The following is a 13,759-nucleotide window of genomic DNA, read 5'->3' on the forward strand; positions in this document are numbered from 1 at the left end:
CTTGTCATCCAAACTTAAAACCCAGCTAGTCATTTCTGTGCCTAAGGCCAATGAAATTCACAGAGAGCAAAGAATTGGAGGGAGTGTAAGGGAAGGGAGCTTGATTTATTCTGCTTTCGTTATCATAGGGGGATGTGAGCCCCTTGAATTTAGTGGGCAAGTAGAGTTTTGATTTATCTATAAGCATGAGCTGATGTTTTACATTGTCATTGGTCCTTGGTTTAACCTTTGTTCCAGGTTAGGAGGCTGGACCTTATAGACTGTCAAAGCATTTTGTGAACATTTTAGCATCAGTTGTATCAGGTGGGTTGTATTTAGTGTTATAACCTTGAAAATTCAAAGTGTTCTTGTTGAGTACTAACATAGTACTATTTTCCAACTGTTAGGAGTTCTTGAAAAGACTAATTGGAGGAGGAATGGAGACTGCTGATGTCTCTGAGTTCTGTTAGCTTTGTTCTCTGTATCCAGAGCGTCTTGAATAATTGAAAGCTGCGGTATAGATTTTCACTTTGAAAATGTATTTCTGTAAGCCTCACATTGCTGTGCCATTGTTTTCAATGGTTTTTAAGACAATAATGTCAGAAGTAGTGTTTTCTGTAGTTTTTGAAGGTGAGTTTTTTCCATGAAAACTTCCTTGTTTCTTTCAGGTTCTTCTTGTGGATTTTCTTCTGGTGGATTTGCCTCAAAAGCAGCTCAGTCTTCAAAAGGTGGGAGCCCATGGCAGACAAGGCCCCCAAATTATGGTTCATCATGGCCTTCCCAGGCAAAATCACAACAAACCAAATCCAGCCCACAGATGAAACCTAATTATTCTGCGAACTTCAGTGTTATTGGAGGACGAGAAGAGAGGGGCATTAGAGCTCCCGGTTTTGGTAAGTTATAGGTGTCTTTAGTATATGATTTTTGCTATACCTGGGTTTCAGAAGAAAAGTAAATATGAAACAGGTATTATTTTCCAATGATTGGGCCTCCATTTTAATGAACTGATGTGGAGAAACAAATTCAAATTAGCTATAGAGATTTACTTTCATTCAAAAAATTTTTGTGGTAGTGCTTTTTCAGTTAGAGTAAGGGAGACACTATTGAGAATTTTGTTTTAGGAACCCAGAATTCAGCCTTGAGTCACTGAACTAATGTTGATTTGGGAGCTACCAGTTCCCTAATTGTCTTTTATTTGCAGTATGTCAGCAATATCTAATCTGAACTATAGATCTGGAAGACTCAAGGTAAATGGCCTGCAGTACTTCCCTACTCAGGTGCCACTTTTTTTCACTTGGCTAGTTCTTATATAGCAAATGGTAGATGTGTAGTGTTGGTGCACTGTGGACAAAAGGGAAATCCTTTGAGCTCTTTACTAAAGCTGGAGGGTTGAGAGATAAGAAAAAAGGCGAGGTACTATAATTAGTCTTGTATTATTATATTCTCTCTCATCTTGAGAGACGGAGAAGTAGACTCATTACCTGGAGCAACAGGAGTTTTGAATAAGCCATATTGAAGTGTCCGATTTTTTTATTCTGTTAGTCCTAAAGGATCATTGAGCTGGAAAACATTCTTGAATCCATGAGGGACAGGGAAGGGAACAGCGAAGGGAACAGCCTGAACAGAATTAAAATGTTAAATTGATTAAATGGTATATAATGAGCTCTCTGTATGGATCCTGTTGAATAATGCTATTTCCCAAAGGGAATTATTTAGCCATATCGGAAAAAACCAAACAAATAAAATTGGTGCTTGTTGTACTAGACTAATAGTTACTAGTTACTAGTGTTTACATACACTTTTGATTAAGTCTAAACCAAGCCAACTAGAGAAAACTAGATTTATCTGTTTATCTCCTTGTTAGAATTATGTGTCTCTTAGTGTCTTGTTCAGGGGCATCTAGGTGGTACAGTGGATACAGGAAATTTAGGAAAATTAAAATCCGGCCTCAGACACTAGCTGTGTGACCCTGGGCAACTCACTTAACCGTAACCCCTATTTGCCTCATTTCCTCATCTGTAAAATGGGTACACACTGGAAAAGGAAATGGCAGTGGTTTAATCCAGTATCTTTGCCAAGAAAATTGCATGGACAAAGTCCACAGAGTCATGTAGAATCAGACACAACTGCACTCCTGAACAACAAACAGCTGTATTGTTCAGGGCCACACTTCGTCAGTACAAAAGTATGTCTGTGTGTCATCTCACCAGATTGAGCCAGTTTTCCATTCTACAGAAGGACCCTGTTTTCTCCTTCCCCCCCCTTCTTCTGTCTCCCTTCCTCCACCCCTCTCCTCCCTCCTTCCTCCTTCTCTCTCTCTCTCTCTCTCTCTCTCTCTCTCTCTCTCTCTCTCTCTCTCTCTCTCTCTCTCTCTCTCTCTCTCATATATGCTGCTTTTTGTAATGTGATTCTTTGAAAAAAAGTGGTCTTTCATATGGGAGAAAATATAGTTTTAAGAAGGGTTACATATCATCAACTTCAAAACAATTTTATTTTTTATTATCTTGTGAATTAGCTCAAAAGCCAAAAGTTTCAGAAAATGATTTTGAAGATCTATTACCCAATCAAGGATTTTCATCCAAATCTGATAAAAAAGGACCAAAGACAATTGCTGAGATGAGGAAGCAAGAGATGTCTAAAGACATGGATCCTCTCAAGCTAAAGGTTTGACCATTTAAATCTATTCATGGAATCAAAAGAAGGGGAGGGGCATGGCAGTCAAAAGAACTTGATGTTTTCATTACAGTGGTGCCAAAATGCTATAAGATATGTGTGACAAGGTTGCTTTTAAAGGATTCTTGTTTATGGGTCGAAAGCCAGGATGGCTTATCTAATGTAGACATATGTCATAAGAGGTCAAGATGATTCTTTTCTTAGTTGTGACCCTGCAGAGACCAAGACAATACAGTGCTCCGTGGGATAGTATGTAGCTGTTGATGGCCACCCAGAGTTCCAGGGGCTAGGAGTATCTTCTAGAAACGACTGGGTCAAAGGATCTTTTGCTTGGTAATACAGAACACTGTGTAGTTATTTTAATTGTGGCATGGAAAGGGCCTAGATTAATGGGTATCAGGTCTATGGTTAATTTGATGCTGAGATGGCTGGAAAACAGGCTCAAGCTTTTAAAAGATTTTGACAGGCAGAAATGATGAATCTTAACAGGAAAAAATGTGAAGCCTCACATTTAAATTGCTTGATGGTGTTTTTTTTTCTTTTTTGGTGGGGTTTGTATGGGGTGATAGTTTAGAATGGAGAGTTATAAGTAGTCATTTGCACCGGGACTAGATGGAAGAGACCCTGTGAGACCTATTAGTTGGAGCTTAATACACGCCAACAGCATGGTAGGGGTCCTGAAACATCCCGTAACTCTGATTTAGGTGTCAGGAATAGAAGCATAGTGTCTACAATGAAGGCAGTAATAGCTCTGCTGTCTTCTGCCCTGGTCAGGCAACGTGTGGAGATTTGTGGAAGGAGACTGACAACTGGAATGATGAAGGGACATGAAATCATCATTTTAGGTACGATTGAGGGGAGTGTTTAGTCAGGAAAAGACAAGAATGAGGGGAAAATTGAATTCAACAAACAGTTATTAGCTGCCTCATATTATTCAAGGCCTTATGCTTGGTGATGCTCATACAAAGATGGAAAAATGACCATCCCTACCCTTATACTCTGGTAAGCTGTAGCTGCTATCTTCAGCTGTTTGAAGGGTTGTCATTGAGGAGAGGGGGCAGACTTGTTCTTTGTAGCCCTAGAGGAAAGAATGACAACTAACGAATTGAAGTTATATGGGGAAGCAAATTTTACCTCAGTCTATGAAAGACATCTCTAATGCTCTGAGCAGTCCCACAATGGAAGGGGCTGCCTTGGCAGGAAGTGTCTGTCAAGTAGAAACGAGATAGCATTTTTCCTTGATTTTCTTTTTTTTTTTTTTTTGACAAAGAAGAATGCTACATGAAATGAGACATGGGGCTGGGGTCCCACTAAAGTTTCTTATAACTCACAATTTTCAGTGACTATTTAGAGAAATATAATATTTTCATACTCTGAATTTAGTACAAATAATAGCTAACACTTAATGTGGCATTTACGTGCAAGAACTCACCGTTGGTCTTTAAGGCCAGATTCAGACTCAGGTCTTCCAAGTCTAGTGTTCTTCTATGATATCTCTCGCTGCCACAATTCAGCAAACATTAAGCACCTTCAGTATGAAGTAGACTGTGTTAGACTGTGATGACAGAGATAAAAAATGGTAACACCTGCTTTCAAGAAACTTATATTTTAATGAGAGAAGGCCATACCGTGAACACAGAGCAGTAGAATATGCCAAGTGCAAAGGAGAAAACCAAGTGGTACTATGAACAGTGTGAAGCGAGAACTGTCAATTTCAGCAGGGTTGGCTCAAGGACTGCTTCATCAGGGCACTGGTACTTGAGAGGAAGAAGATTTCAGATGACGATCTTTGTCTTGAAAGATGGCCTGAACAGAGGCAGGAGGGAACAGCTAATAATATAGTTTGATGGAAACTTGAGGTTATATGAAAGGAAATGGGAATAAAATAAGTCTCTTAATGTAAGTGGAGTCCGACTGTGGAGGTCATTGACTGATAGGTTAAAGACTTTGTGTTTTATCCTTTTTTTGACTAGGGAAATAAAATGGTTAAATTGTGCACTAAGTTATCATAAATAATAATAGAAATTATTAGCTAATACCCATGTATATATACACAAATACGTATATAATACCATAGTTGACAAAGTGCTTTATGCATCTCATTTGGATTTTATCAGGAAGGTTATTTTGGCAATTTGGTAATATTCAGTAATTGTGTGAAAGTTGTTTGAAGAGATGAGAGCCTAGAGACAGGAGGATATTATAGTAGTAGTCCAGGCAAGAGATGATGGGCCTGGCCTTGGGTGTTGAAAGTGTGAAAAGAAAGGAAGTGATAGATGTGGAAACTTGTACCAAGAGAGAATTTACAGGACTCGGCTGATAGTCGGAAGCAGAGGGCAAGGAAAGTTGACAGGTCAGCTCTTAGGGGGAAGATGATGAGGTTATTGATATGACTGACTTATATTAAGTGCAAGGTACATTTAGGTAATATTAAGGTGACAAATAGGCTGTTACCATTGTGAGACTAGAGAATAGGAGAAAGAGTGGGTCTAGATTTGGCAGTCATCTGATAGAAGTGATCAGAGTTGGGGCAGCTAGGTGGCACTGGTCCTGGATTCAGGAGGACCTGAGTTCAAATCCGGCCTCAGACACATAACACTTACTAGTCATGTGATCCTGGGCAAGTCATTGCCTAGCCAGAAGGCGGGGGGGGGGGGGGGGGGAAAGAAGTGATCAGAGTTTTAAAAGATTTAGAGCTGGAAAGTACATTATAGGCCATCTAGCTCAACTCTTTCATTTTACAGGTGAGGAAATTGAGGCACAGAGAGGGTAAGTGACCTACTTATGGTCACATAGGTACTCAAGCTCTTTAACCTCAAATCCAGTCCTCTTCCACTAAACTAATTCTGTTGAAACCACTGGAAAACTCACTGACTTGGGAGTGGAGAAAGAATAGGGAGAGAAGAGAAGAAGGTTGAAGACAGGTTCTCAAGACAAGGACCCCCAGCAAATAAGACTAACAGTAATGGATTATTACTCTGTTATTAGTGATAGAAAATAATTTTAGCTTTCCAAATTACTTGGGATTTAACTTGTGTTACTTAGGTGTTTGGTAGAATAAATTTTTAAAGATTTCTTTTGGAGAGTAAGCACTCAATACGCAATTCTATTAAAATTAAATTTGTTACAAATATTAAGACATCTGTAAAAATCTGCATTGCTGTGGCATATGTCTTATTTGGTAGACAATGGAGTGTTTCTGGAAATGTTGGAAAAAAGAGGGGTGAAATGATCAGAGCAGTTCAATAAGAGAAAATTCACATAGTGTTAAGGAGTTGGACTAGAGAGAGGGAGGGAATGGCCTCCTGTGGGCTAGGCACTATTAAGTGCTTCACTAATATTTCTTTATTTGATCCTCACAACAATCTTGAGAGGTAAGTGCTATTACTGTTCTCAGATTACAGATGAGGAAACTGAGGCAGACGAGTGCCCAGCTCTGTGCCACGCAGCTAGTAAGGGCCTGAAGGTGGATTTGAGCTCCGGTCTTCCTGACTCCAGATCTAATACTGTATTCAGTGCACCAGTGGCAGTTCCTCTAGAGAAGGAATAACTTTGGAGACAGTGGGGTATAGTGATTATAGGTCATTAAACTTGGAGTCAGGAAGACCTGGGTTCAAATTCCACCTCAGACACTGTGTGACCCTGGGCAAGTCACCTAACCTTTCTGTGCTCTTGAGCAGGGATATGACAGTCAGATTTTTACTTAATGATGGTTGTTTTGTCAGAATCAGGGAAGAGAATGACAGGATACTGGTAAGTTCAGTTAGGAACCTATTGCAGTAGCCCAGGGGAAAGCTGAAGAAGGCCTAAACTAGGGTGGTGGCCATGTGAGTGAAGGGAAGGGAACACAGTATGAGACATGCCATGGCAGAAGTGACGAGAGTTAGGACCAAATAAGATATGAAGATCCAAGGATGTCCCATGGGTGGCTAACCTTGGTAACTGGAAGGGTGATGGTTCCTGCAGAACACAAAAAATGATGTTTTGAGTAAGAGTTGCTTTAGGAAAGAAGACGGCAGGTTTGGATTATGTTGAGTTTGAGATAATTTTAGGAGGCAGACGAGGTCTGGATATATAAAATTATCTACATAGAGACAACAGTTGAACCCATAAAGCTAATGCAGTCACCAAGAAAAGAATATAAAGAGAGAAGACCCAGGATGGAACAGTGGAGATAACCTGTGGTTAGAGAGTGGGACATGGATAAGAATCCAGCAAAGGAGACCAAAAGCAGTCAGGAGGGAGCAGTGTCATGAAAACCCAGGAAGGAGTAGGTATCCGAACATTGCTTGCTCCGTGGTATCAGTATCAGAGAGGTCAAGAAGGGTGAAGTGAGGGGCAGCTAGGTGGCACAATGGATAGAGCACAGGCCCTGAAGTCAGGAGGACCTGAGTTCAAATCCGGCCTCAGACCAAACACTTACACACTTAACTAGCTGTGTGACCCTGGGCAAGTCACTTAACCCTAATTGCCTTAAAAAAAAAAAAGGGTGAAGTGTGAGAAAAAACTGTTTGACATGACGATCAAGAGATCATTGGTAACTTTGAAGAGACCAGTTTTAGTTGAGCAGTGAGCTCAGAATCCAGGTTGCAAGGAATTGCACAGTAAGCGGGAGGAGGAGAAGTGGCAGATAGATTTTTTTCCCCTAGGAGTTTGGATGTGATGTCAGAAAGTGCCTGGGCAAGCCGTGATCACGTCTTGGCTCTAATTTTAACCCCGGACTTTCTACCTCCACCTCATCTCTCTGGAGATGCCTGTATCCCTGACAGACCTCTCTTCTGATTGGTGACTTCCTTCCCGGAACCTCAAATTTGAGGAGGTGCCCAGGCCATCCATCCCTTGTTAGAATGTAAGCTTCTTGAGGGCAGGGACTATCTTTACTTTTACGTATATCTGTTAGTAAGTGCTTAATAAATGCTTTATCTATTTTGATCTAAAGAGGGACAGAATATAAATGATACTTTTTGAGGAGGAGACAAAGGAAAGATTTTTAAGAATTGGGGAAGGAAGGCATGAGTGAATATGGAGAAATTGAAATTAGTGGGCCTAAGGTAGAGGGGGATAGAGGGAAGATGATTGCCCTTTTAGGGCAAAGTCATGGAAGAGACAGGAGGGCAAGCAATAGGAATATGAAAAGAGTGATGAAGAGGCGTAGATTAAAAAATAAGAGGGAGCTCGTGTTGGATGGTCAGTCTTCTCAGTAAAGCATGAGACTAGGAGAGTTAACTAACATTTAGTTGGATGAAGGAATCAGACTTCAGTAAGATGGGTCAAAATTTAATGGGTGCAGATAAAATCCTTTGATTATTTGTTACAAAGATCCTCCCTCCCTCCCTCCCTTTCAGGGACTCAGAATAGAGTTGCCAAAAGGAAAAAAGGTCATTGAAGCATTTTTTTTTTAAATACACAGAAGAGAACAGAAGGCCAAAAGGAATCACAGACGCTCAAAGCAGCTTTGAAAGTTATATTTTGAATTTATTATATACTTTAAAAGAAAAGCAAGTTTCTGTATCATGCATTATCATATATAATCTTTTCTACTCTGTTTATGGAAATGCTTTATTTGGTGTGTAATTCACAATTTTAAAAAATCTAAAAAGTCAGCTGCATAAGTGCAGAAATGGAAGAAGTATGGCTAGGTAATAGTTCATGTGAAAAAAAACCTGAATGTTTTAGTAGATTGCAAGCTTAGTATGAATTAACAGTATGACCACAACTGCTGCATTAATATGACATTAGGCTGCATTAGTAGTACTGTGGTGTCCAGAGTAAGGAATATGTTAGTCCTGTTGGCCTCTGGGTTTCTCAGACTCCATCTGGAGTATTATCTCCAATTTGGATGCCATATTTTAAGAGGATAAAAAACTGAAGTGTACGGAGAGGATGACCCAGATAGTGAAAATGTTTGAAACCATGCCATACAAAGATTATGTTGAATAAATTGAGAATGTTTATTTTTCCTGGAGGAAAAAAGATTTAAGGGGGGAAACATGATAGCTGTTTTTCACTGTTTAATGAGTTTCCATGTAGAGGAGGATTTAAGTTTGTTGTATTTAGTCCTGGATTGGAGAACTAGGACTATAATGGGTGGAAATTGTAGAGAGAGGAAGGTTTGTAGAGGTCAGCATGAAGAACAACTTCCTCAGTAGTTAGAGCTGCCCAGAAGTGGAATGAGTTGCTTTGGCAAGATGGTGGGTATTAATACATTCCCTATCACTGGCTGTACTCAAATAGCACTGAATGGACACTTCGTGGTGATAAAAACAAAGCCGAATTATGCGTTACTAAAGTAGTCATTAGACTGTATGTACTCCTGGTTCGCTCCTAACTCAATCATCTCATTTTGTGATTCAGGGTAAGGGCAAAGGTCAGCAAAACAGGGTTAGAGTTTAGAGGAAAGAAGCAGAGGTTGCTTCTGGTAACCAACAGACCATTTTATTTAGGCAGAGTTTTTGAGCCCTGGTAAAAGATTATTATTATAATCTATAACTATTTTCAGGACCAGTTCCCAACTAAGGTCAGTATTTGGTGCAGCAACCTTTTCTGTTAGTAGAAATTGAGACCTGAATTCTAGTCGTGGTGATGCCTGTTTATATGACCTTGGCTAATAAAAAGGGGTGTGTGTGTGCGCGCGCGCGCGCGTGTGCACGTGCAAGCACTGGATGGGCTTTTTTTGGGGGGGGTGATGCAGTCGGGGTTAAGTGACTTGCCCAGGGTCACACAGCTAGTGAGTGTAAAACGTCTGAGGCTGAATTTGAACTCAGGTCCTCCTGATTCCAAGGCCAGAGCTCTATCCACTGAGCCACCTAACTGCCCTCACTAGATGGTTTTACAAGTCTTTGTTACCTCCATTTTGTAATCAGCTGAACTCATGGTAATTAGAAGCTGTTATTTTGAATGTTGCTAGTTCTTGTCCTAAAGGAATATCAAAATCTCACTAACCTAGGCCTAATTAATTCCTGGAGCACAATTGGAATAAGTGAACACTTTCAATTCTAGTATATTTTAATATAAACAAACTGGGTTAACAGTTGTTGTCTAATAACACTAGCTTTAATGTAGAGTTAAGTAATTGCAGCATCAGTTGTATGTAAATATATGGTTTTCGACTATTTGAGAAACATCTCAAATTATTTTTATTTTTACAAAACCTTAATATTATTACTTGAATTAAAACAGTTCTGCAACTATTGTTTACATTTTTAATGTGGTAAATCCTGTTTATTTTAGTAATTCCAAGATAAAGTTGTTCAGTCTAGACATGTGAATGGTCATAATGTTTTATTTTCTCTTTGAAAAGAAAAGCAGCACATGGCATTGTGGATAGAGGTCTTACGTAAGACTGTAAGCTACCAAAGAGGAGTGTGTCCTCTTTAGTGGAAAGAGTTTTCACACCAGGCATTCCTGAAAGTCATATAAAGAGTTTTATGAATGAACTGAAAAATTTAAGAGTATGAAGATATACAGATTAAATTTCTTTTCCCATACCTTCTTAGCTTCTCGATTGGATTGAAGGAAAAGAGAGAAATATAAGAGCACTAATTTCCACACTGCACATGGTGCTTTGGGAGGGAGAAAGTAGGTGGAAGCCAGTTGGCATGGCAGACCTGGTGACTCCTGAGCAGGTGAAGAAGTACTATCGAAAGGCTGTGCTGGTAGTTCATCCAGACAAGGTAAGCTGTTCAAGGTACCTGTGGGATTTTCTTCTCCCCTTTCCTCAGCCTCCCTCTCTCCCTCTCTCCCTCTCTCCTTTTCCCTCCCTGCTCCATCCCCCACCTTTTGTTTTTGAACTGCAAGCATTATGAAGTCAGGCTGTGAGGACTTGGAAAAGCTTTTCAGCCAAGTGGATGCTTTTTACTGCAGGCACTAAACTGAGTAATTTTTATTTTTATCAACATTAAAGCATAAACATTTTTTGAATATTTTAAAACATCTAATTATGGACCCTTGAGCTCTGTTGAATAACTCACATTTTCTTCTAAGGCTATTTTGTACTCAAATGTTGTAATATAGCAAATGAAGAGTTACTATGTAACATTTACATTTAACTGAAAGATTTAAGTCTTAGTCTGTTGTGTGCTCTGATCTCTAAGCAAATTCTTGTGTGCTAGTGGAGGAGGTGAATTTAAAAGGTTGCTGTACTTCTTGGATATGCTGTTATTGTTACTGAAGAACTATGGATGGTAGGAAGAGGTCGTTTTATTTGGTGATGGGTTAGGTAGAGTCGTGTACTTTCTTGCTGTTGTGATTGGTGTTGGGTACACATTTGTTATCTGGATGTCTCTGGGGTGGCTGATGGAGGGGAGAGGAAGGGGAAATAATGAAGGTTCTCTGTGTTGCCCCTATATAGGTTTGTTAGTACCTTGCTTTGAGATAACTGTCCAGGACTAATTGTTCAGTCCTTATCCTTATTGTCTTTGTTGTTTATCTCATCCTTGTGTGTTCAAGATTGCAATTAGGAGAAGGCCCCTGTGCTGAATGACCAGGGAGCCGAGTGCCTTGCTTGTGATCTGAGATACTGCAGAGCAGATTGGAAGCCTGTTACCCAGCTTAGCTCCTCTAGGGTTATGAAGTTCTGTGAAGCCAAGGCTAGATCATTAGCCCAAAGGTTTATTAAGGACAGAGTGCCAAGTCTCTCACCCATCAAATAGGCAGAATGCTGTCTCAGGAACTGTCCTTCCAGGGTTGTTGTAAGGATCAGATGAGAGAATTGCCTCTGATTACAACTGAGGGTGTGAAGCTCACAACAATGGGTTGCCATTATTTAAACCACACCTGCTTATATCGGTAGGTGTTACATTACCTTTGCCTTTGTGAACTACACTGCTGAGCTTGCTACCTACCCTTTGAACCAGTGGAGAATTGAGAAGGAATTTATGTGCCTGAAGAAACTTTTTGACCCTGATGTGAAACTTTACAATCCTAGGCCAGGGTTAGGCTTTTGCCAGTGTTAAAGCCTATTCACCTCAAGAGCAAATTACATGGGATGTTTTTACCATCTGAGATTTGGGAGAGTGGTAAAAGAACAGACTATTCAGAGCTGCTTTGTCAGTGATGGTGAAGAATCTCTAATCTACACAGCCACCCAATTGTAGTTTCTCTTGCCCTGAGGAGCTTTGTTTACAGTTCATGCTTGACTTTGTGGGCGTGCTTGGCCAACATTAGACTACTCTCGTTTTTGCCATGTGGCTCTGGCTAGTGCTATAGAAATTGGGGGTGGGGGGGACAGAGGGAAGGCCAGGTAAGACTTGCTTGAGTCTCTGGAGAGGAGGCCACCAGTTTCTGATGTCTGTCTGTTCTTTCTTCCCAGGCCGCCGGGCAGCCATATGAGCAGTATGCCAAAATGATCTTCATGGAATTAAATGATGCCTGGTCAGAGTTTGAAAATCAGGGATCCAAATCCCTTTTTTAAAACCTCAGTTTTTGGGATTTTCAAAATGCATTGGCAGCAGAATGGCATCTGAAGGTGTTGTTTGTTGGACTTAATGTTCCTAGAATTCGAGAGAGAATTTCATGAGCTCATCCTCAAGTTTGAAATTCTACTCTTATAGATGGGGTGTATTGTAAAATGTAAATCAGCAAAGGCCTCTCGCTGTGTCACAATCATAGCCCAGAATGAACCTTTTTCCCACTCAGTTTGATTATGAAACACATAAATCTAATGACGTCCTCCTTTGGAGTGTAAGAAGAGCGAGCCATTCATTCTGAAGCAACTGGTATTGGTTGGTTTTTTGCCCAAAAGGAAGACAACTCTGACTTGTGTGTCTGTTATGTTTCCCTGGTTTGTGATTGGAGTTTGATGTTCAGTGCCTCTCACCTCAGTCCAAGCTTTTTTGTGCAATGAGAAACAGTGAATTTGCTAAGCACAGCATTGTTACCTGAATCTATAGAAGGTGTACATTTACATCTGTATTTTGTGTAATCATCCTGATAATCACTTTTGTATATAATTAAAATGTTTTCTGATGATAATCTGTATTCCTCATAATGAATTGGCAGCCGCTAAGCCAACATTCTTGGTTATGGGAAGCAAGGAACCAAGTTGTTTGCAAATCACAATTCATGACTATGGACAGTGGTTGTATGTCACATGGAGAAAACACTGGCATTTTTAATATAAGTGATTGCATGTTAAAAATCTTTTGTGTTATTTATGAAGAACTTTTTGGACTTTAAACTGTATTGCCAGGGTTTATTTTCCCAGCTCATGGCACCCGTAACTTCTTATTCTCTACTCCTCCCCATACCCCCTCCAGTGGAATAGTGTGCATTCCATTGGTTTTATAATTATGCTGATGGAAAAGAAGATTGTCTTACTTATTTCTGAATCTGATCTTGAAATGTGAGCACAATTTTGTTTACCATGCTTATTTCTGTTCTGAAGTCAGCAAATGTGATCTCTTTTGCAATTGTTGTTGAAAAAATTTATTGTTCTTTTATTGTATGTCTGGTCAGCTCTTGACTGTATTGACTGATCCATACATTTTATTGTCAGAATGTCTTAATAAGCAATGATATATACCCAGGCAGATGGCTGTTGGCCTTGAGTTCACACACACACCTTAGACCAAGAAGTAACTCTCACTATCTTAAGTACAAGGACCAGATTCACGTCTGATTTGTAACAGAAGGTACTTTAACAATGATAAAGAACTCCATACAGTCTGAGTTGCTACGGAATTTGGTTGACAACTTTTACATACATGTTCCATTCTTTTTGAAAAAGGAAGAGGAGAGGAAAACAAGGCAGAAAGGGGAGAAAAGGAGGAAAACTATCTTTTACAATGGATAGTGACTCTTTTCAATATAGCATGACCTGAAGTGATTTTCTCTAGGATGCCTTGCAATTCTCTAGCTCCTCTAGCCTAAGCTGTTAGTGCCAATTCTAGCTATACCAGCAATTAACAGCAGTATCTGGGATGAGAGATTCTAGAATTAAACACTGGAAAAAGAAAAAAATATTAACTTCCTTCTGTTAAATGGCATATATGAGGTAGCTTCTACCTAGAGTGTCTTAATGACCAGTAGCAGGAACATGAAAAGAAAATCAAGGTTAAGAAAACATTCTTGATTTTTCAATCCGTGGTTCATGTGAATTCTTTGTTAA

At 39.8% G+C, this 13,759-nt stretch overlaps 1 protein-coding gene across 1 annotated transcript in view; it reads left to right on the forward strand.

The window, feature by feature from the left end:
• Positions 1-13,096, forward strand: part of GAK (cyclin G associated kinase) — a 125,955-nt gene extending 112,859 nt beyond the window's left edge. Inside the window, 4 exon segments of the mRNA XM_021005273.2 lie at positions 648-872; positions 2,495-2,643; positions 10,149-10,325; positions 11,963-13,096. Coding sequence (XP_020860932.1) covers positions 648-872; positions 2,495-2,643; positions 10,149-10,325; positions 11,963-12,064 — 653 coding nt within the window. The 3' untranslated portion in view covers positions 12,065-13,096.
• The last annotated feature ends 663 nt before the right edge of the window (positions 13,097-13,759 follow it).

Source organism: Phascolarctos cinereus, unplaced genomic scaffold, assembly GCF_003287225.1.
Source record: "Phascolarctos cinereus isolate Bilbo 61053 unplaced genomic scaffold, phaCin_HiC Scaffold_9;HRSCAF=440, whole genome shotgun sequence".
Lineage (NCBI taxonomy): Eukaryota > Metazoa > Chordata > Mammalia > Diprotodontia > Phascolarctidae > Phascolarctos > Phascolarctos cinereus.